The sequence below is a fragment of the Crocodylus porosus genome, unplaced genomic scaffold, assembly GCF_001723895.1.
Source record: "Crocodylus porosus isolate Cpor-Errol unplaced genomic scaffold, CroPor_comp1, whole genome shotgun sequence".
NCBI classification, from domain to species: domain Eukaryota; kingdom Metazoa; phylum Chordata; order Crocodylia; family Crocodylidae; genus Crocodylus; species Crocodylus porosus.
The window spans coordinates 2695695-2720222 of NW_017728914.1; the positions used below are offsets into that span (position 1 = coordinate 2695695).

Sequence of the window (24528 nt, forward strand, 5' to 3'; positions counted from 1 at the left end):
GGGGGGGGGGGCGCCACCAACATTAATATGCAAACCGGCCTACTAGAAGTCCCAAGAGAATGCATTCTCAACAGAAAGGAGAAGCCTACCACTCAGCATGTGAGTCTTTGTTCACAAGGAGAGGAGATGATTGTAGACTGCCAGCAAAAGGACCATGATTACCATCCAAGTAAAAATGTAAAAATTCATGTCCAGAGGTACGTATCCGTAAGCGGTAACGAAGGGATAAGAAACCACTACCCAAGAACAGGGTTGCAAGGTGGCACATACTATCCCTGCAGCACAGAGTTAGGCCAGTTTGCAGCATTGCTCTATCACTGCTAGAGCTTTTGAATGGTTCTAAGAACCTCTAATATGAACACAACAGCAGAGACAACAGCTGCTGCTCCCTCCTTTGAATGTAAAGGCCACACAACAGGACGGATAACTGCTCCTTACTTTCAGGATGTACTGCAATCCTGAACGCATCAGCTCACTGCGAATGTGTACTCTGAAGTCAAGCTCATCGGCTGGGATGATCAGGGCATTGATCAGTTGCATACAGGCTACCTAAAAAAACAAACCAGAAAGCTTCTTCATAAGACATCCAAGACCCATTCCTTACTCAGAACTCCTGGCCAGGCTCTCAAAGTGCCAGAAAACTACTCAGATCAATCAGAGGTTTGTTAGCATACTGCAAAAAACAGGGAAACATCAGGTGGATGGCATTTAGCTCTCCCATATCTTATTATGATCAAGGAGAGCTATCAAACAGCTAGCATATATCCCCTCTGCCTCCTTCTTGGTAGAGACAGCTGTCAGAGTTTCATAGTTGGTGGGTCAGAAGGGACCTGAGTAGATTATCAAGTCTGACTCCCTGCCATGGCAGGAAAGAGTACCGAGTCAAACGACGCCAGCAAGGTGTTCATCCAGCCTACTTTTAAAGACCCCCAGAGTAGGAGCCAGCACCACTTCTCTTGGAAGCTGGTTCCAGATCTAAGCTGCCCTGACTATGAAGTAGTACCTCCTGATATCTAGCTTGAATCTACCCTCTGCCAGCTTGTGACCATTATTTCTTGTCACTCCTGGTAGTGCTCGGGGGAACAGGGATGCTCCCAATGCCTGCTGGTCCCCTCTGACTAGTTTGTAACAGGCCACTAGATCCCCCCTCAGCCTTCTCTTGTGGAGGCTGAACAGGTTCAGGTTCCGTAGCCTCTCTTTGTAGGGCCTGCCCTGCTGCCCCCATATCATGGGGGTGGCCCTCCTCTGGACCCTCTCCCATGCTGTCCACATCCCTCCTGAAGTGCGGCGCCCAGAACTGGACACTACTCCAACTGCAGCCTGACCAGTGCCGCATAGAGGGGGAGGATCACCTCCTTGGACCTGCTTGTGATGCATCTGCTTGTGATGCTTCCTGACTGCGTCCCCACATTGGCGGCCATGTTCATCTTGGAATCAACAGAGACTCCAAGATCCTTTTCTGTCTCCACGCTGACGAGAAGGGAGTTCCCCAGCTTGTAGGTATGCTGCTGGTTCTTCCTCTCCAGGTGCAGTACCTTGCACTTGTCAGTGTTGAAACCCATCCTGTTCTCATCCGCCCAGCCCTGTAACCTGTCCAGGTCCAATTGCAACCTATTCCTCCCTTCTAGCGTGCCCACTTCTCCCCACATCTTAGTGTCATCTGTGAATTTGAACAGGGTGCTTTTTACCCCCCAGTCCAAGTCGCTGATGAAGTGCTGGCACCAATCAACCCTCTCTCTCTCCCCCAGCCCAGAGTCCACAGTCTGAGGTAGCAAATTACCTTCAACGTCACTGAAGTTCCACTTTTTAGACCATCCAGCAAGGGTCTGAATCGCTCCACTTCATCCATTTCTGCTCGTTCTGTCAGTGCCTCCAAAACCCTCTCATGCCTGCAGTAGTTAGAAAAAGGTATCAGCAGCCCCTCACTCTAAAACAGGAGTATGGACATTTCAAAATAAAATAAAAGGTTTGTAGGGTAACATCAGCTGGGAGACTCCAAAGGAAGCCAAATCATTGTCAGAGGCTCAAGAGAGATGAATGGTAGAATGATTCCCATAGCCACATACATGTCCTCGGGTTGAGGCAGGATACAAAGGGCAGACAGCAGCTTCATGGCATCTATCATCATGGAAGGGACTTTGGGGTCAACTGCTCTCGCCAACAGCAGGATCCCCTCCTCAGTTTCAAGCATTGTTTTGATACCAAACTGAAAGGGAAGACAGGATGAATTAGTGACAAAACATCTGCTCAATGTCAGTCTCATCCTCTCAGCAGCTGGAAGACTAAAATGACAGACTATCTCCTATGCCTTGTCTCAAAGCAGCCAGAATCAAGATCAGCCAGAGAAAGACATTAAATGGGATCTGACACAATTCCCAGTGTGGGTTGGGGCAGTCGTACGGGAAGCCCATGGAAGCAGAAAGCGAGAGAGAGGGGATGCAGCAAGGCCATAACAGGGAGGGATAAAGAGGATAACCAGAGGAACAGAGTGAGTTAAAAGGAATAGTATTAGATGTTTCAGAATGTATGCAAATAGAAAGGGACGGAAGAAGTGCCAAACAAGTTTTAATTAAGAAAGGCAGGGAATGTGGACAGGGGCATTCCTGATACAGAGTGGAAGGAAGCAGCAAACAGGGAAACGATTTAGCAGTCTTTGGAGTGTCTACATATGGGAGGGAGATGAGAAGAGAAAAAAAATACAGAAAGAAAAATATGGTATAACAAACTCCAAAAATCTGGAAAGGAAAGTATGGAAATACTTTTGTAGGGTATGGAAAGTATGGAAAAATAGTGGAGCCCTAGAAAAAAAGGGAAGTGAGAATTCCAAAATGCTGGGGGAGGGAACTGAGGTGCACCCCTTTGGTAAAGACGACAATTTATTGAAGAGTTAGGAGTCTCCACCCTCACTTCCTTTATCCCAGTTTCAAAAGACTATCTTATGAGGTTAGGGCAAACTGAACACAAGGAAGAGGTAGTAGAGTCATCCTGGAGTGGGAGAGGGGCCTCACCTTGTTGTTCATGAATGCCTTCAGGCACCGGATGATCTCATGTTTATTCCGGGTATCATATGAGCTGCAAGGAAGGGAAACTAGATCTATCAATTTGCATTTTTTGTCAATCACTATAGTCACATGGATGAAGATGATCTTCACATTCTAGCCCTGTGGTTCTCAAGCAGAATCCCGCAAGACCCTTTCAAGGGTGCTGTGGCACAGGTACCATAGCCAGGTGAAACTGTCTTGTGCATCTGTTTCTGGGAGGCACCTGTGGAAGCAGTGGTGGCAGGAGGGGGTCAAATGAGACAGTACAACAGTTTTTCTCACCTGGGATGCTGTTAAATTCATGAAAGTTATGGACAGGTGCCTTGAGTTTACAAAGGCTGAGAGAAACTGTTCTAATCAACTTAAACTCAGTAATCCCACAATTCTCAAATGAAGCCAAATGAGGTCTTTTGTATTTAATGCTGCACTGAACTTCTGCCCTAATCAAACCATACCTGTATTCAAAATAGACAGAGGAAAGGCCCCCCCAGATCTCATAGTGCAGATTGGTAACCCAGGATTGCTTTCTTCCTGTTGCCTTTATTCACAATTAGCCAATCCATATGTGCCCTACACCCTTATGGGCCTCCAAAGAGACTATAAGAAATTTATAAGCTCATCAGGACAGGGTCTTATGAACAGTTTTATAAACAGTTCCTACTCAGTCAGTCCCTTACCTGGGTATCTCATCCTTTTCCTCATGAAGCACTTTTAAGATAGACAGCAGGGAAGCGAGGCCCTCATTTCCAAAATTCTGCACCCAGCTGTAAGGAACACAATATAGTCATATCAGCAGCGCAAAGAAGGATGGACAGTCCAAGACTCTCAATCACCTCCTGTCCTGTCTCTCCTCCACTCATTTTCAATGCACTGTCCACAGTTCCCAACAGCCAAGGAACCAGTCTCCTTATTTACATCTCCAGGTCCCTGCCTGGTCTCCTCTGATTCAGCCAGCCCTTTACCTGACAGGGTTATTGTTCAGTGACACTCGCAGAGACTCCAAACAGTTGAGCAGCTGGGCATCCCTGGGATTTGATTTCAGCTCCTGGATATACATCATAGGCGACTTAGAGCTCTCCTTTTGATTCATACCCTACACAGGGAAGAAAGAAATCAAATTCCAGGTCAGCTAGTTTTAATAGTAGCACAAAAAAGAGATTTTGACTTTTTATTGTTCATACACACGCACGCGCGCGCACACACACACACACACACACGTATGCTCTACGTATGTATTAGCATTTTAATCAATCAATCTGTGACTTCTCTTAGTAGGCAAGACAGACTGAGCTCTCTAGAAGGATGGTGTTATTTGGTATTATTTTTGTACTTTATATGGATGAATAGAAGAGGAGATATTGATGTCTGTCACCATTTATGTTAGGCTGAAGTAGAATATGATCCGAGTTCGTCCCAGTGGCCCTTGGTACATCTATACATTTGTATCATGCTATCCTTGGACTACCTTGGAAAAAATAAATCCTAGAGGTGACGAGCAAAAGGATTATTTTGACTGATTTCACATCTAACAAAAAAGGGCACAAACTTCTAGACAACCCAGCAGGAAAATCTCTCTCTCTCAATTGATACCATTTGGGTATGCATCAGCAGTGTTTGTTTGCATAGGACCCAAAACTAACTCACCCAACTTTCAGAAAGTCACATTCAGTTAAAACAAGAAGCCCCTAGTTTTGACAAGTAACTTCAGTGTTCCCTCTCTTCCAAATACTATCTAGGCAACCTCCCCCTTAATCCAGTGCATTGTAATCAAGTTCCTTCTACCTGGGTGGCACTATTAGTTTTTAATGAAAATGAACTAGACCCTGGGCACCATTAACACATTATTCCCACTGAGGCCCATAACATTTCTTGAGCTCCTATACAGCATAGCAGTTGATATCATCAGTTTGAACTGGTGTTCAAAGAATCATAGAAAATTAAGTGTTAAAGTATTTAATGACAATTTCTCTGTTTCTTCACATCTTTACATAATAGCTGTTGAAGGTTTGCGGTTCATGTACGAAATACAATCTTGTTCCAACTACAAGTTGACACTACATGTAAATTGCTCCCATATTTTCAGGTTCAGTTTTATGAAAAACAGCTCCCCCTCTCCAAATATAAATCAATAGCTACAGACAAAGTCCTTGACCTGCAATTGCTCTTCCAAAATCTCACAGAAGAATCAAATAATCAAGGAAAGGATGCAAAGAATTAAATACAATAAAAACACAAATGGTTTCCTCTGTATCGGACAAGATTTTACCCAAGACTCATCATATTGTCTTCAAATATAAAAGACAAATATTTTAGTTAAATAGAAACCGCAACAGGTTTAAACAAAAACTGGCTCTTATTAAAAAGGCAATTTGAACTGCAGCTCTGGAGTCAAAGTTCATTGACAATACAGCCAAAACCCCGGATCCAAACTCTTGGTTTTAGGAATTCAATTCCAAATTTTCCTAATTTCTGAGGGATGTGGGACAGGAGAAAGTGGGTAGTTCTGGGAGAATTTTCTTACTCCTGTTTTGTTGGAAAATGCTACTATGTTAAATTCAAAATGTTTCACTATTGCTTTTGGCCAACTTCCAATTAATCAAAAAGAAAGGCTTCCAGCAGAACCCTGCATGCTTTCTTGTCATCTCACCTCATAGGCTCCTTCTGGGCCTGTGGTTCTAGTAGTAATCTGCAACATTAACTGTTTAGAGCTGCTACCAAAGGTTTCCCAGCTCCATGCTCCCTACAATGGACCCAGGGGTCTGGAAACCTCACCTGACATCAGGTTTTTTGGAATTCTGAGATCTTAGCCTGCCTGCCTTCCACTCTGGTAGAGAAGACTAAGCAGTTCCATGGGAACTGTGGGATCATGGTGTTCTGGGTTCACACAGCTATGGTGGCTCTTCCCCAATACACAGGACAAAGCAGATCACTTTGTGCAGCAGTTTTAAGGGCCATGTGGGCTTTAGGATTTCAACAGAGGGTCATGTGCTTTGTAAAATAGTACTTTATTGTTCCAGTTGTCCCAAGTGTTATTTTTATGTTTCTTTTAAATGGGAAAAAGGCTGAATTATAACTGGAATGTTACGGTACTTAACAGGGCCCTGGTTTCTGACTAGAGGTCTTAGGCCCTATAGTAATATAACTAATAAGTATACCTCGGAATAAGAAGACTACCTGAAGGTAGATTGAAGACACACACAGATAAGGAATCAGACTTAAGGACAAGGTCTTCCTTTTAAAGAATTAGTGAATTTAAACAAAATAAATAAAATAAACATAATCATCTTCAGCATGTGATTTCATTTAGTACTAGAAGCTCATTATGTGAAATGGTTTAGTCACTTACAGCGCACACAGAAGTTACAGAAAATGCTTTGTTCTAAAACGTCTTCACCTGACCCCTTACGCAATGAGGTTCAGATTTTCACCCAACTGCCATTTTTTTAAGCTGTTTGCAACTGTGCACTTGTGTTTGGTCATGGCTATATACTACTTTCTATGGCAAGATTGGGCAAAAATTGTCATTTCTGTCTGTGCCTTTCAGGTCTAAGATGATACATTCCACAACAGGAACAAAAACCCTTCCTCATCAGTGAAATCCAGTTCATCCATGACTGGTTAGTTGCTCTATACTAAGATCTGATAGTTGTCACCTACCCATTACAAAGACCTGAGCTGTAATTTTGAAAAAGAGGAACAGAAAGGAGTGATCTGGTAAAGAGAGAACACTGGAGAATCCTATTAAGAAGAAGGATTATATGTAGGCCTCAGGAAAAAGAAAGGAAGGAGCCAACTCAGGGCAGGCTTACCCCAAGAAAAGATGGGTTGATTCTGGAGACAGGTTACTGTGAAGATGATCTCAGCAGGGCAGGACTCACAGGTGAAGGAGCTTACCGTGTGGATCACTATAGAAAGCCCTCCCACAGAATGCCTGAGGAAAGGTCACTGGGAAGTGTTGCAAGATTTGCAAAACAGTGCCACTGGAAAAGAATCTTGAGAATACAAGCAGAGGAACTGAAAATGGTTGGTTAAGTTTATGGGGGGATAATTGAAAGTAGGGATGCAGGACAGTGATACAAAGACTTGTCTTGCTGTAAAGGTGTTTTGTGAAATATCTTATTTGAAGAGATTCTGTGGATGGCTATGATTATACTAATAAATTATGCCTATAAGCAAGGTTCAGATTGGACTTTTGAGGGTTAACATTCCTTTCCTAGGAGAAGAATGGAAGGTGACGATTGGGGGTCTAATCCACAGTAGAAAAGGTACAGTTTCATAGTTGGTAGGGTCAGAAGGAACCTGAGCAAATCATCAAGTCTGACCCTGCGCCATGGCAGGAAAGAATGCTGAGGTCAGATGACCCCAGCTAGGTGATTATCTAGCCTGCTTTTGAAGACCCCCATGGTAGGAGCAAGCACCACTTCCCTTGGAAGTTGGTTCCAGATCCTAGACACCCTGACTGTGAAGTTATGCCTTCTGATGTCTAGTCTAAATCTGCTCAGTCAACTTATGGCCATTACTCCTTGTTACTCCTGGTAGTGCTTGGGGGAAACAGGGACTCTCCCACTGCCTGCTGGTCCCCCGTGGCAAGTTTATAGATGGCCACCAGATCCCCTCTCAGCCTTCTCTTGTGGAGGCTGAACAGGTTCAGGTCCCATAGCCTCTCCTCAAAGGGTCTGCTCTGCTGCCCCCTGATCATGTGAGTGGCCCTTCTTTGGACCCTCTCAATGCTGTCCATGTCCCTCCTGAAGTGCAGTGCCTAGAACTGGACACAGTACTCCAACTGCGGCCTGACCAATGTCCTCCCTTTTTTGAAAATGGGGACCACACTGGCCCTTTTCCAGTCCTCTGGCACCTTGCCAGAGTACCACGAGCACTTGTAAAGCTGTGCCAGGGGTCCAGCAATGACCTCTGCCAATTCCCTCAGCACCCTAACAGTAATGTTAGCCCTGGGGACTATGAAGGGAGTTGGGGTATGATTTGCCTTTAATTGCTACAGTTGACCATACAGCAAGCTGTGACAGGCTCCTAAATGAAGTAAGAAATCCACCATTTTCCCTTGCAGCTTATTACTAAAGGCTACTCCATATAGTTTTAGTCTTTACCCCTTTTTCTTTTCCACCCGCTCAATTTTATAATGGCACCTACAAGCTCCTGTACTGTTTGAAGTAATCCCAGCTTGTGCCTGAGAACATTGGAAAGAAGCTAACCAGAAATATAGTGAGAAAAATGGCCTTTCAATCTGAATGTCAAACCTGCTGTTGGGAAGAAGATGCAGGGTGGACAGTCGTGGAAGAGGATGGGGCTGTCCTGCAGAAGTGGGACTTCCTATAAGAAGGTCAGCATGCAGGTCTCCAGTAATAAGAGAAAGAACTGACTCCAGTATCCAAAGGGTTTCTCCCAGTCATGTGTATAGGTCTTCAAGAGTCCTTTAGGGCACAGGTCAGCATCATTCTGCAGTGGGGAGCTGCTTTAACAGAGCTTACTTCATGAGGTTGGAAGTGGCCCGTACTCAGCAGCCACTGTCCCTCCCCACAAAAATGCTTCCAAAGCGCACAGACGCTCCGCCAGCTCTGTGCACCACTTCAAATGGCTCTACAGACCGGATCTGGATCATGAGCCATAGGTTATTAACCCCTGCTTTAATGTATGTAACAACTGATCCATATATAAGCTAAAAAGGTCTGCCCTTTTAAAGGGAAGGTTTTCAACGGTTATTTAGATGTTTTAAAAATGGAGTGCTGCAGGTTGGCCACAAGTGCCATGAGTGGCATGGGCAGCCTCTATGCATGGCACACAGCAGATCAGGGAGGAAGCAGGGAACACAGCAACTGATAAGCAGGGAGCAGAGAAGATCAGACGGGGGAAGAGGATTGGAATAGCACTAGAGAGGGCACAGGATGTAAGTTGAGGCACATGTGCCAAAAAGGTTGGCCCTTGCTGCCTTAAGGAATGTCAGAGGACTGTATCAGAGGCGATGCTGATAGCAGCATCTAGTCAGGGAATGGAATCCTGTATTAGAGGCTCCTGAAGGGAAATTCTAGCTATTAGCTATCCCCAGCATACCTTTTGCTTCTTGCGAGAGCTTGCCAGGGAACTGTGGCAGCCTGGCTGAAGTCAGGCACTCACATTTAGTGACCAGGCCTCGACAGCTGGCTAACAGATGCCAAAAAGTAAACTCACCTGGCCAGATGGCCCAGCTTTTTAGAATCCTGGGGCCAGATCCACAAAGATGTCTTTTAATGTGAAATGTGTAGGCCTTGGACAACGTTGTGGATTCAAACTTCTGTCCTTAGGACTATCTAACTACTCCTGTCAGTCTAGATTTTTGTGCTACAAATATCATTAAATAGCCATACATGAGAACAAAGCACTCCAGTTCTCTCTGAGGGACATCCATGCCCTGACTTCCAATCACTTTCCTGCAAATAGAGGCTAGAGTCTGTAACTGGTCTTTTTTTTACATGCTTCAGGACTCCTTCATTTACTGGCATTGCCAATGTGCCTGGGAGGTAAGAATATAACATAGCAAATAATTTGTTTTTTTGCGCATTTCAGATGGACAAGTTCAGAGCATCTGCTATTCTTCTAAGCCTCCGTTTCCTCACATTTTTATCTCTCATTCTGAGTTTCTAATCAAGATGCTAACTGACTGGTGAAGGCAATCTGACTGTTTCTGAAGGGAGAGAGAGAATGGTCCTAGTGGGTCCAGCAAGCTAAAGAGCTGACAGTGGCCCAAAGAAACAAAATCTCAAGAAATTAAAAATTGCAATTCTATAAAAAGATTAAACCATGGGCTCCTGTATGAAATTTTTACCCCATTCTCCTCTTCCTCCCAGGGAGTATGGCGCAATTGCAAGTAAGAAGAATTTGACTCCTACTGTATCTATCATTTTAAGAACTTCTGAAACTCTCTCACCCTTATTCAGTTTCAGGGCAGCTGCTTGCTAGTGCTCTGCCTGTATTCTCCTTGCTGCCAAAGTTTTCATAGCAAGAGCTGTGATACATATCTATGTGGAGTGTGCATGATATGAAAAATAACTGTGGTTGCCTGTCCCCTATTGAGTGGAAGGGGAAAATACTTAGTTCTGGCAGGTGAGCCTGGCTACAGCCAGACAAAAGCACTACTGGAGAAGGAAACTAAAGACTGAGCTCAGGTTATTCAGTATCATCATCAAGATATACTGCTCTTATGACCAGTTGACTTGAAGGCTCTTAGCAAGTTTGAAAAAGTTAGACAGTTTCTTTTAGTAGATGTGTAGATCCGCATCAGACTTTTGAGAAACAAAATTCCACAAGGACCTGGTCATATGTTCATACATTAAAAAATTATTTGGGTGTAAGTCTGAAAAAATCTTCACAACTTTGTCTAAAAATCTTACACAATAGATCTCCTCACATCTCAAATGTGATGTTAGAATATAATCCACTTACAGAGGACCTGACAAAACAGACTTCAAAAGGAATCTGAAGTTAAGCATATATACCAAGCCCTGTTTTAGAAATATGTGATGAATCAGCCAAGCTATTACATTATTCCATTTGGTCAGGGATCTTTTAGAACAGCTTATGATGAAAGACTATTTACAACTGATGACAGACTGTCTTTTCATTGAAGGGCAATGTTGACTTGAAGCATTTTTGGGGAAAAACTCAGATTACTTATGGCATGCAAATGTAGGAGAGACTATCAAAATTTTGTTTGAAATTTTTTAGTAAAAATGTTATTTTTTCTATAAACAAAGTGCTTTTTGCAGGAAAAAATTAGAGGATTTTTTTTAATAAAGCTGATTGAAACAAAATTAAATAAAAATAAAGTAACTGATTATTTTCCTTTAAAACATGAAACATTAATTTTTCTCCACCTGTTTCACAAAACAGCCTAGATATTTAACCAAACCCAATACATACAACAACAGAAAACTACTGATATTTTCCCCCTTTTTTGGAGAATTTGACACCACTTTGCATATAGTCTGTTTCAATGATTCCTCTGTCTAGTCTGGTAGTTTTTTCTTGGCAAGACCTTTATAAACACGAATCAATAAGACACACAAAAAAACAACCATGATGCTCCTCTTCAGAGTGTTTTTAAAAAGTAAATAACATTCAGAAATGAAAGAAGTTTTCAGAATTTTTAAAAAATAATTATTTCATGAAAATGGTTAGAACGGGTTGTTAACACTTAGTCACAGAATACAGTAGAAGCTGGATAATTCATAGGGTTCCTAACTCTCTTGCAAAGATGAGGATTTGAAAACTGCTGTGGGTACTCAGAGCCACAGCAAATCACGGAAGTGCTCAGCTGTTCACTTCAGCTACTTCCAAAAGGGTAGTGCTTCTCTGACCAGCTGATACTATTGTAGTGCTCCGAGTGAAGAAAAGGCACTCTCTGAAGTAACTACCACAGCAAATAGCTGAAAGGTTCATCCTTAATTTGCAACAGGTTGCTGTATCAGCTGGGTTGCAAACCACCTGGATATGAATGATCTGGGTCTTACCATATCTTGGTTCACTCTGCTATCTTTAGAAACTATGAAAATTAACTAAATGATGCGATAAACTAACAACAAGTATAAATTAATAACAATTTTAAGCTACTTTCTGACGTACAAATTCACTAAGAATTAACTGGAAATCTTACTTTTGTTCAATTTTACTTGCCAAGTTAAGTGCCATAGAGGCTGTACACCACTTTCTAAGAACAGTTAGGGTCTGAGCCATTTCCTTTCCTGTACATTTCCTTCACATTTGTTCAAGATGCTTGTGAAAGATTTCAGATGCCACTTAAAAACTTCTCCTACAAGGGATGCTTTTGTATTTCTTCCTGTACTTCACTGTGCCCTTCCTTTACTGTTTTCTGTACTCAGAGCAAGAATACTCACAGCTTTGGAAGTGTGCAGATACTGGGACACCATCTCCCTCTTGATTATGATGTCCTTTTCCCTCAGAGGTTGCTGTTTTTCTTCATTCAGATTCATATCCACCTATTGAACAAAAAGAGCCAAATAAAAAAAATATTTATTCAGATGCCCTAATCCTTGGAACAAAATCCCTCAAGTAGAAACATCATGGAATACAATCTGCTCAGTCTGTGGCAACAGAATGCTTCCAACCCTGTCACAGGAAGACCTGAAACCTGTTTCAGTTAGCATGGCAGAATCTCAGGAGGGAAAGAAAAGTACTTGCTTTTTATACAATCATCATACATAATCTTCAGAGGGAAACACCTGAGCTAAGAAAAGGACAAAAGCAATCCCCACTATACACTTCCTTAAAGGAAATAGAAAATGTCCTAAGGAAAGCCAGAGAAAGTTACCTCTTAGTCTCCTTAATCAAGAGCTAAGTGACCAACCTCAAGAATTCTCAGACTGCAGTCTTCTGTCCCAATAATGATGTTACTGTCAAGCAGTTAAGCCACTTGCTAGTTCTTACTCAGTCCAAGATTCTTATGGTTCCCATGAGAGTTCTATCCTACTAAAAAGAAGTCAGTCCCTCTCAAGTCCCTGCCTCTGTTTCACATCTGCTAGGTTTCTTTTGTGGAAAATATTCTTGATTTAATGTTTGCCAATAATACCAAAATCAGAGGGCTATTAAACAACTGAGGAGTCTAAAACCCAACAGCAAAGGTACCAGAGATGGGGATGCAATCAAGCAATTGGCTGCAACATATTAAAGAGAGTTTATCACTCACAAACCCTAGAATTAGAGCCACTGGAAAAAAAGGGCTGGGACTTAGAAGCTGGATGGAGGGGTGTCCACAGAGGAATATTATAATATGCTCGTTTGGATCTGAGAAACTACAGTCCAAGGGATCAAACAGACTCCCTTCTGCATGGAGGTATATGAAAGCAAAACAGAAGTTGTGGGATGTTGTTTTGTAACAAAGGCCTTGCATAATTAGACATTTTAGAAAAGTGGAAGGCATGGTCGCCAGTTCCTGACCTGAGAAAAAAGGGAAGATATCATTTAGTGTGGGGGTCAAGGCCAGATTCAGCCTGCAGAGCTATGGTTTCAGTGGCATTCATTGTTGGGAGGCTCCCCCCTAAGCTGCTTGTCTGTTGCTTGAGACTCTAGCAGAAGGGGGAGTGCGGAGGGGACTGCTATGAAACAGTGTAGCTGGGCAGTAGGGAGAAATGGGAGCAGCAGTTGGATCCCAATGCCCAGCCATCTCCAACCTGAGCTAGGTCATTTTGCCCCCTTCACTCCCACTATCAAAAAATGTGCCAACCCCTAGTATAGAAAGCAAGGCATGCAGGAACAGAAGGTGGAAGTACGGGTGACTGACTTACCAGCATCTGCTCAAAGAGTACAAGTACATCCTCATCAGGGATTTCCTGCAGCGTCTGGCTTGTGCTTTGAACATCCATATAGGAGGCAGATGAATTCCTATGAGATGCATTGGGTCTTTCCTTCTCCTTCTTTATCCTCATACTGGTCAATCGTTCCAGCTGAGTGAAATTAAAAAAAACAAAAACAAATTCAACAGGATACATTGCCCACCTCTCAGATTTATGGATCATCTTCAACTCTTTATGCCATCTCAAAATCCAGCTAGACTCTCAGACTTGCACTGTTGGCAACAGAGAGAAAACAGAGCTTGTTTAGGAGGTAGTCTTTATACCAAGGGGCCTGAACCCATGCTTCAGGAACATACCAAATGCCAATTAGTAGGGATACTCAAGAGTGAAGATTCAAATATAGACAAAATCCTCTAATACCACACGTAACTGACAACCTGCAGCCCAGGTTAGTGGTTATTCTCTTTTCTAGATATTCATGCACTGTCACTAACAGAGGAAAAACTGACATCTTCTGGCACAACTACTGATGCTATCCAAATTCAGCATCATCCCAGGGAAGTCTGAATCAGCAAAACCCTGAAACCCAGAAGCAGTTTTGCAGCACTATCCACCAGAAACACGACAGCACTAAGACTATTAATCAACAAGGGGTATGAAAGTGGAGCATCAGTCCCAGGCACTGACTTGGGGAGGACACCAGACCAGGGCAGCCCCCTGGGGAGTCTGTGCTGGGCAGCAGCAGTCCAGCACCGCTTCTGTAATAGCAGCAACAAAGGTGGGTAGACCACACCCCTAGCAAGTAAGATTGATACCCCTTCCTGACCCCCGCTCTCCAAACGGTTTTGTCCAGGGTGCCAGACTTGCTAGTTAGGCTTTTAATATTAACTATACCAGGCTTGTCCAACATATAGCTTCTGCTGGCCGGTGCAGACCCAGTTGGGCTCCTCCCATCCCCAGCAGCTCGTGGGAACCCGGCTTCAGCCTCATGCTGCTCTGGATGGGACGGACTCAGCCGGGTCAGCACCGACCAGGAAAAGCGGCATGCAGCTGAAGCTGGCTTCCCACATGCTACTGGGGACGGGAGCAGCCCAGCCGGGTCGGCATCAGGCAACAGAAGCAGTGGTGGAGCTGTGTGCCGCTTGGGACAGAACAAGCCTGGCCGGAGCAGCAGGGCCTGAGCTGCATTTTCTCCCTACCTGCGCCAGTCAGTCCTGGGTGGTAAACGGCTCCACCGCCACTTCTGCTGGCCGGTGCCAGCCCAGCCAGGCTCCTCCCATCCCCAGTAGCACATGGGAAGCCAGCTTCAGCTGTGTGCTGCTCCAGATGGGACAGACCCGCCTGGGTCAGCACCAGTGAGCAGAAGTGGCAGCGGAACCGTGTGCTGCTCGGGACTGACCAGTGCAGGTAGGGGGAAAATGTAGCTGAGCCCCTGCTGCTCTGGCTGGGCTCATCCTAAGGTTCATTTCACGTTTGTAAAATGCTTGGATAGCCCTACATAGATGCAATGCATAGAAATGAAAAATTTATTTTGACTTATTCGGTTGGCACCTTGGGCTGAGATTTTCAAAGCTAAGTCAAAAAGCCAACTTCCATTAAAATGAATGGGATTTAGAGGGTTCCAAATCTTTTATGACAACTTTGTAACATACCTATCTACCCCTTGTTGCAAATCTCAGCCATAGTTTGGAAGCTCAGCCAAAGAACATAAGAGTTTCTGAACATAACAGCATAAAAAGTGCCATGCTTGGTCAGCCCCATGGTCCATCTAGCTCAGTATCTTGTCCCGAACAGTGGCAGAGGTGGATGCTAGAGGGAGAGTTTTGAACTGGTTAGACCCATTTCACTGTCACTTCCTACAACTTCATTGGTGTCAAAGGTCATGTGACATCACTTCCTGATGCAATAGCACTTTCTGTGGGGTCTCTGAAGGTGGCTCGCTGGCCCACTTGGTGATAAAAAGTTCGTGATTTGGTCCCACATTCAAAAAGTTTGGGCACCCCTGAACTCTACCAATGCTTGGGAGGACAGAGATGAGACTATGACAATCTATATTTGGAAAGCAGAGGTAGAGAATCTTACAGGTGCATCCCATAAGAGACAACATGCATGCAGCAGGCTTGCACCAGCAAGAGTTAGGGCTGCTTAGTAAGGAACAGAACAGAATCTAGGGGCACAGCATGCATGGGACACTGAATAAGCTATTGGGAAACAGCCAGGCGCAAGAAAGTTACAGTAGGCAGAAAAAAGTATACACAAAAGAAAGCAACCATCCTTACCTCATCTGCCATGAGTCGCTTCAAAGTCTGTGAGACAGAAAGAGGAAGGAGAAGGGGAGAAACAATCAGTGACATAAGAAACACTCTAAATATAAAAAGGAGGTGAAGGGGACGAAGAGAGGTAATGGGCAGTAATAATCCAGATTAGTCCATGTCTTTTCAGACCGAACACAGGAGGACAGAGCCAAATTGCCACATCCTGAATGCTAAAATGGTGGTGGCAGAGTGGGGAAGGAGGGAGAATTAAGCCACCAGGCAGACATAAAGAAACTCTACAGGTTTAAGAGATGAGAGCTAGAGCTATTAGTTTTCTTTTTGCTCACCTCAAAATAATTTTGTGTCATCATATAGTTAAATCCTTCCTAATGATATGCAATGATAAAACACATGGCCCGTTGGGGGGAAATCAGAAGCAATCCTACCCCTTGGAACAGGAATAGGCAAAATACAGCCTGGGGGCCGGATTTGGCCCACTAAGCCATTATATCCAGCCCATGAAGCCCCTAAAAAAAATTAGAAAATTTATTATTTATTTGCTCCTGGCTGCCTGTCAAAGATGGCAGGAGCCAGGGGCAGTAGGACCTAAGGGAAGCCGGCAGCAGGACCCAGCAACAAGGCCCATCTAGCCCTGCCCCCCAACTAGAAGACCCTGCCTACCAGAGGCTTATGGCCTGGGACCGTGGGGCTGTTCCTGCTTCCCTGTGCCAGAAAGGGAAATGTGGCCCTTGACAGATTACCAAAACTTGGTAAGTAGCCCTCTACCCAAAATAATTGCCCACCCCTGCCTTAGAAAGATGGAAAACTGGATTTGAATATATGATGTCCCCTTTCCCTATTGTGGAAGGGAGCAGCACGGACTTATACAGTGTCTTCAATGGCAGAACTAGTACCATCATGCAACCATGTTGTGGGATTATAGAACTGGTTCTTTTTGCTTTTGCTTTGCACAGGAGAGTACTGTCCCTGAAGAGGTGATCAAGCCTTAAAATTCAGTCATGTTACTAACAACCACACGGCTCTATATCTCCACAGCTTTGTTGTACACATATCCTTTCAAAGGTCTCACTGGACCCAGGTATTCCTATAGCATGGATTTTGCATCTGTTTTCCAAAACAGGCAACTGCTGGTTTCAGGGAAGTTGTTTGAGCTTCTGTTAATGGGCACAGATGATCAGGAATGTTAAACAGGCAAGTCCACCAGGCTGACATCCAAAAAAGGTAGAAATGAACTTCAATACTTATGGTCCTTTGTCAGTCATCTGGACAGATAAGATATAAGGAATATGTCACACTGTATATATACCCTTTAAAAACATGTTCTTGTATTGCACACATTGCCTCATGATAATCCACAGCAGGATGCTACCTCCAGCCCCAAACTTCCAGAATAGGACTGACTGAATCCTAAATTCATTACTTATTTGCCAGATACTTTTTCTATACACAGAAGCCATGTCTTTATAATTTGTTATAATCCAGACATTCCAGCAGAGGGCAGAAATAGCCAATGCAGAGATAAACTGATGATCTGTAGCTGCTCTAAGTGCAGGAAGACAGTGGCTCAAACTTAATCAATGCAGACTAGGTCCATAAGAAATATATTTTAAGACCACTCCAGAGAATGTAGATAGGGGCCTTCTCTGCTCCTTCCAATAGCAAGCCCACACATTAGGGACTTGTACACAGAATCAGATGCGCTATATAGTTCAGTACCCCGTACCTAGGATGCCAACTCCAATTTATCATACGATTTAAGCCCCTAATCTGCCTTGGGGATGGATCACTCTTCTCCAAGAGTTTAAGACTGCACAACCCTAAGAGAACCAAGACAAAAGCTCCTCTGATACCACAGGCTCATGGTATCTGCAGCTGCATTATTCCAAATGTCTGTCCTGTGAAGTTCACCCCTCAGTCCTGAATTGTGCTCCACAATCTCATCTTTCATGTAAAAATGAAACTGTTTGAAGTTGAAATAAAAACCAAGTATAATCAATTCAAACTTCTGCAGAGTCTAAAAAATACAGTGTGAAGAGGTATGAACACCACCTCTTACATCTCAGTCAGGGCAGACTGAACTCTGGTGAGGTATCTAGCATTCTACTTTTTCACCAAGGAATAACCCCATTCTGCTGTAATCATGTACCTACTATCTTGTTTTACATCACTCTGCCCCTAGCTGCTGCTTGCTGTCCTGTTCACCTGCAAATGGAAATTAATCAGATTACAGCGCACAGAACAATCACAGAGCAGGGAGTCTGGCTAGGGCCCAGTCTGAATGGACTTGCCTCTGCCACTGGAACTTCTGTGATAGTATTGCTGGTAGGTCTGGTGGCTGGCAGCAGCTACCACTACCGATCCACCACAGCATGTGTACATCAGTGCACTTTTCAACAGCTCCATGGAGTTCCACTCAGCAACTGCAGTGAGTAAGCCAAGCACATTGTGGGAAAGCACTGACTGTTGAAAGTACATAACTATAGCTAGGTGCGAGCAAGTGCTGGTCCCAGGAGTGGCCATTCAGCCCTTGCCATCCTGTGACTCTCCTTGGGCAATCTCCTCTTCACTTGCTGTTCACACCTTGATACAAGGGAAACTGCCCCAGGGCTTCCCAAGCCTGGTCTCCTCCTCATGACCACAGGTGTCCACAGTCACTGCCTTATGGACCAGTTATGTGGGCTCCATCCTCCCCAATACCCATTCCCATGCCTTGCAGATGACATACTAATACATGCCCTTCCTGGGAAAAGGGCTGCCAACAGTCTTCACCCCTCCTGAGTTATGGGCTCCTTGGCCACCTTGGTCTACAGCTGTAGTCCTTTAGCTTTGGTCTTCTTAGATTAGGGGTGAGCAATTATTTGGGCCTGATGGCCACATCAGGAGTTTTGAAGGGCTGTTGTGGGCTGGCAGTCGGAGTAGGGAGATGGCAACCGGGAGCTGGAGCCCTGCACTCTGGGGATGGAGCTGCCCAGCTGAAGCTTCCTTCCCACCCAGTGGCACAGCAGAAGCAGGAAGAGGAGCTGCCACTGTAGGCAAGGGGAGCTGAGCAGCACCTGAATAACTGCAGCTGCTCTGGAAGCAATCCTGCTGGTTGGGACTGGGGCCAGCAGGTGCAAATAGGAGTACAGCACTGGCTACCTCAAGTGGAGCGCCATAGGGGCAGCCAAGGGCCTGGTCCAATCAATTGGTGGGTGCCCCCTGCAGGCTGGATCCAGTCATTTGGTGGGCTGGATTTAGCTGGTGGGCCGTATTTTGCCTTCCCCCACAACCTTAGCCTCTGGTCCCAATCATAGGCCAGTTAAAATCTTTGGGATCCCTTGGCCTGCTGACACTTGCCCCTCTTCCTGCTCCAAACCTCTGGACTCTCTGGCACTGCTGAAGCTCACCCACAGGGCCACCTCCTGGGCTACCAACCCCAACTCAGCCTCTGACTCCTCTCTGGGCCCTGCTGACATCCTGCCTCCTCTCTAGGCCCTCCAGCCCCAGGCTCTGCCCCTCTATGGGCTACAGGCTCACCTATATTCCCAGGCCTGCCTCTAGGCTACAGGCTCACCTGACCCTATTCTCAGGCCTGTCCTGCTCCCAAGCACTAAGTTGCTTGCCCCAGCTCTGCTAGGAGCCAGGCGGCCAGGATCTCCTTTCTCTCTGGCTCCCAGGGTTAGACTGCCTGACCAGCTGAGCCGCAGGGCTTCCTCATGCCTCACTGTGGCGGTGCTTCCCCCCCCCCCCCCCCAGGCCCCAACACTGCCCAGAACAGCTGGCAGGGAGGGAGAGCCAGCAGGCAGGGAGGGAGGGGAGGCAGCGGGGTGGAGGTGGTAGAGCAGGGGCCAGATGCTCCACCCACCCAGCCGGCAGGGAGCGGAGCTGCACACAGAGCGACAGGAGGAAGGGACGTGGCCGGATGCGGGGCTCCATCCCTGCCCGCCCCTCCTCCCTCTGTCATTCTTGACAGGCAATTTACTAGTTGTATGTAATATTAGGGGAGGATGACGTCCTAGGATTTACTTGAGCAGCATCTGTGGATGCAAGCATTTTGCTTGCTTTACTAGTCACAGTATCACATTCCAGGCTCATGTTCATCTTGTGGTCAATCATGACCCCCAAGTCCCTTTTGTCCATAGTGCTAGCCAGTGTAGCACTGCTGAGCCTGTAAGGATGCTGCAGGTTTTTCTTCCCAGGGTCTTATTGTCATACAAGAGGATACACAACTAATTTTTCCTGCCACCTTCCTTATGTACTTCCCAGTCTTTAATGTAAGCTCTTTGGGGAAGGACTGTGCCCCCCATTCTGCCTGTAAAAGGTTCAACATAAACTATGAAGACAATAACTCAATATTGATAAATCAATCAATCAATAACTATAGCTACATCACTGGCTAGTCTGCCTCTTCCTAAAGGAACATCCAGCACTCCATCCATTTACATCCATAGACCACTGGCAATTTAGGAATGGATTTTCTATTAGAACAATTCTCACTGCATAACTCCACCTGCATTTTGTTTTTGCATTTATTATTTAGAAGATCAGTGTGAAGGCTGGTACATCATTCTCTGAAAGGCTGCAAAAGAAATCAGATCAAAGCTAAAACCTGCTCTGGTTACGCTGACATTTCTATCCCCCTCCTCTCTACCCCTATAAATCTAGTGCAGGGGTATCAAAGATCATAGAATCATTGAAGTCAGGGCAGAAAGGACCTCAGGAGATCATCTCCAGCTAGATTATCCAACCCCCTGCTCAAAGCAGGACCATCTTCAGCTAGATTATCCCAGCCAAAGCTTTGTCTAGCTAGGCCGACCTGTGGAGCCTACAGTGATACGGCCTGCAGTGTTGCCTGTGGGTCTCAGGTCAGCCATGAATGCCACATGCAGCACGTTCCAGGCCTGACACCATGTGGAGCTGGGTCTATTGGTCTGATCCAACCTATGGACTGGCCCTACGTTTTTCATCTGGCCCTGTGGGCGAAATGAATTTGGGGCATACACTAGGTCAGAAGTATCAATGCTCTACTTCTGTTTCCTTCCTCCTCCTTCAAACATATGGGGGGCCTTAAAAAATGGTTTTCCTTCAGAAACAGTAGTGGAAACAATAAAGAAGATCCTACATGCTATGCTGCTCCTCAGCCCAGCGCAAGGAGTTATAACAGTTACATATCTGGTAATACAAAGTTATTTCCAAACCCAAATACACAGTCTTGTGAGGGCCAGACATGCACCTTAAGCATGCTATGACCCCTGGAAACAGCTCAGACAGTTTCAGTCCCAAAGCTCCTAGGGGCTGCAGATCTAATACCAACAGCCTGCTTATCCTGCAGCTACCCACGAAGGGGCAACCAAGGACATACTGAAAACAGTAACTCCGGCTCCCATGCCTCAGAGCATTATCCACTTAGAGAACAGAGTGCCATTCAAGGGAGATTTCCATTTCCTTTAACAAAAGAGTAAGCCCACACCATGTATTAAACTTCAAGATATTAAACAACTAGCACTTCTAGTAAATAAACATCCCATCTCTTTACTAAGTTCCTACTTTAATAACAGATGGAGAATCCCAAAGGCCCCGAACATGTACAACACAGGAATTAAACACTCAAATGCTGCCACAGGCCTGAAAGTAGATGGCACCAACAATATAATTAATGGCAACACCACCCTTTTTGGAACCCGTTACATTTTCAATTCATGGTGCACATGTGACAGACTAGAGAGGATGGAACAGGAGGGAACTGGAACGACATTCCAGCACTTAAACACTAGAGCTTGGGACCCTCAGTAGTGCAGGGCCAGCCTGAGGGTTAGATCAGGCCTTGGGGCCTGATACTAGCTCACTCCCCCCATCCCTCAGTGTGTTAGAATTGCGTCCTGGTGGCCTGACACTACCCTCCAAGTGCTGGGATTGGGTCTTGTGAATCCACACACCACCCCTGCCACCTCCCACATGCCCTGGGGCCTGGTACCATTCCTTCCCACCCCCCACATGCAAGGATTGGGCCCCAAGGGCCCAGCACTGCCCCCTCCCAGCTCCCAACACCAGGATTGGGCTCTGGGACCTGGTGGTTTACCTGCCTGGCCCTGCACACTGAGGTAAGGCGTTCAGGGCCCAGGGTTCCTCATGGGTCTGGAGATTTGGCAGCAAGAGAGCAGTGTTCCTCTGCCATCAAGTTTCTGGACCCATGGGGGGCGGTGCATCAGGCCGGACAACAAGAGCACCTCTAACATAGGTTGCAAATGGCAGCATGGAGGACTAACCAGCAAGAATTTCCTATAACCCTCTAAGAAAGTCAGCCAGGCATAAGCAGCTCCCCTCCAACATACTAACTCTACTAATTTAACCCTTCTCACAACTCCCACTAGATAAAACAAGTTAGGTTTCCTCCAAGGCATTCTGCTCAACTCATAAGGTCCCAGAGTTGAGCCAAATCAGTACTAGAATAGAATAGGAGAACTTCATGAAAACCCCAGGGTCATGCAGAAAGCAGTGCTGCAAACTCCCCCAGCACCATACTCTGCTTCAGGATTGTACTGGGAAGTACCATGCTGTTAGAGCATATGCTGTTATTTTGCAATTGCTAGACAGGGCTTTTTGGGGTAGACAAAGAAGAGAGTAAAAGTATCCCTCGTACTCTTCCAGACTAAAAAATAAAAAAAAGATTAAATTTTCAAATATTACCTTTTGCCTGTCACCTTTTCTTTCCCTTCTCATCTCCTGTTAAAACTTCATCACCTCTACTTTAATATAAACAGTTTTTCAACCTTGCAAAACAAATCTTTTCCTGGCAAGGTCTGTTCTCTGTATCTTCCTGCTCGTCTATGACTACCAGACAGTGCTCTTCCCTATAGCCCTGACGCCGTATGAAGAACAGACAGCAGAGAAAAGCAGTAACTTTCAGTGGCATTAAATGAAGCAGGGATATAGAATGCAGAGAAGAGTCTGAAGGGAAGTTTTTTCCAAAAGAAAGGCACAGGAACTGCTATCAAAGAAAGAATATTGGTCAGAGATGCAACCCTTGATGAGTTGAAGTAGAGCTAAATACCCAAGGCACACAATCTGGATCAAAAGCCTAGGATAACTTTACCATAGAAATATACCCACATTCTAGCATATAGAACCTGCTGCTAAAGTATAAGGAGGTGAGGCCTTTTAACTGTCCCTATCTGTAACCCCCCAATCTCCAGAGAGCTAATTATCCAAGCAACTGAGTGAGAACTTTGGGGGGGGGGGACCTCCACTAGTCCCAACTGGTATGGAGGACACCTGAAAAACTGCAGGATCTCTACAATTATGTACTACATTTCCAGCACTGAAAGATCCCCTAGTACATTCATACAAGAACAGTGGAATATTTCAGCCAAAATTTCGTAACTTTATGAAACAAAATTTCAGCCATAATTAGATTTGCAGAGAGCAAATCAGGAAAGCCAAGGCTGCGATGAAACTCCAGCTAGCTACAAATATCAAGAAAAATAAAAAGTCCTTTTTAAAATATGTGAGGAGCCAGAGGAAAAGCAAGGGCAACATTGGATCCTGCTAAACCAGATGGGGCAACTGACGCCCAGGAAAAAGCGAACTTGGAAAATGACGCAAAGTACCCATTTAGCATCAGCCCCATGGGACGGCCCTGCCCACTATAGATCAGGGAGGCCCAGGTGAGGGAGATTCCTTGCCCTCCATCAAAACTGACCTCGTGAAGGAACACCTCAACAGGCTGGATACCTTCAAGTCATCCAGCCCTGATGGGTTACACCCAAGGGTACTCAGGGAGCTGGCGAGCATCATAGCTCAGCCCCTGGCATGGATCTTTAAGAGTTCTTGGCGCTCTGGTGAAGTGCCTGATGATTGGAAAAGAGACAATGTTGTACCCGTCTTCAAAAAAGGGAGGAAAGTAGATTCGGCAAACTGCAGGCCCATCAGCCTGACCTCCATCCTGGGGAAGGTCTTGGAAAAGATTATCAAAGAGGCCATCCTTAACAGGCTAGCTGAAGGCAATATCCTGAGGGATACCCAGCATGGGTTTGTTGCAGGTAGGTCTTGCTTGACCAATCACATTTCCTTTTATGACCAGGTGACTTATAACCTGGACAAGGGGGAAGAGATCTATGTCATATACCTTGACTTTAAAAAAGCTTTCGATTTGGTATCCCACAATCACCTCTTAGTTAAACTGGCTAACTGTGGCCTTGACGTCACCACGATCCGCTGGCTGGGGAACTGGCTCCGTGGTAGGACCCAGAGGGTGGCGGTCAATGGGAGCCAATCGTCTTGCTGTGCCGTGACCAGTGGGGTCCCACAAGGATCTGTCCTAGGGCCTATACTGTTTAACATTTACATCAATGATGTGGATGTTGGTGTCAGAAGTGGACTGGCCAAGTTCGCTGATGACACCAAACTCTGCAATAAAGTATCCACACCTGAGGACAGGAGGGTGATCCAGACAGATCTGGACAGACTCACGAACCTGGGCGGACAAGAACCTGATGGTGTTCAGCACCAAAAAATGCAAGGTTCTCCACCTTAGGAGGAAAAAACCTGCACCATGCTTATAGGCTTGGTAGTGCTACATTGGTTAGCACTACAGATGAAAGGGACTTGGGGGTCATGTTTGACCACAAGATGAACATGAGCCTTAAGTGTGATGTTGCGGCTACTAAAGTGAAATCTATGAAACTACAGTTTCACTGAGTACTATGCTCTTTAAACCAATGGTTCTTAACTTTTTCCACCCCCCATGGGCCAGATGAACAGTACCTGGTCCAACCACAGGCTGGATGGTGGGGCCAATCCAGAGCTGGGGGCTAACAGGCAGCCACCATCTGGCCAAGCAATGGGGCAGCCTGGCCTGAACACAGCCCAGGAGAGGGCTGAAGGGGGTTTCACCTCAACCCACAGATGGGAGCAGGGAAGGACATGACCTTG

At 45.4% G+C, this 24528-nt stretch overlaps 1 protein-coding gene across 1 annotated transcript in view; it reads right to left on the reverse strand.

Annotated features, from left to right (window-relative positions):
• The window catches only part of LOC109309842 (protein diaphanous homolog 1-like), a gene marked incomplete at its 3' end in the record, with an annotated part of 63137 nt that overhangs the window by 10431 nt on the left and 28178 nt on the right, over positions 1-24528 (reverse strand). The window contains exons 2-10 of the mRNA XM_019534711.1: positions 15622-15648; positions 13334-13492; positions 11927-12028; positions 4004-4134; positions 3719-3805; positions 3009-3072; positions 2067-2206; positions 1781-1889; positions 439-549 (exon numbers count right to left, since the gene is read on the reverse strand). Coding sequence (XP_019390256.1) covers positions 439-549; positions 1781-1889; positions 2067-2206; positions 3009-3072; positions 3719-3805; positions 4004-4134; positions 11927-12028; positions 13334-13492; positions 15622-15648 — 930 coding nt within the window. The remainder of the gene's footprint in view (positions 1-438; positions 550-1780; positions 1890-2066; positions 2207-3008; positions 3073-3718; positions 3806-4003; positions 4135-11926; positions 12029-13333; positions 13493-15621; positions 15649-24528) is intronic.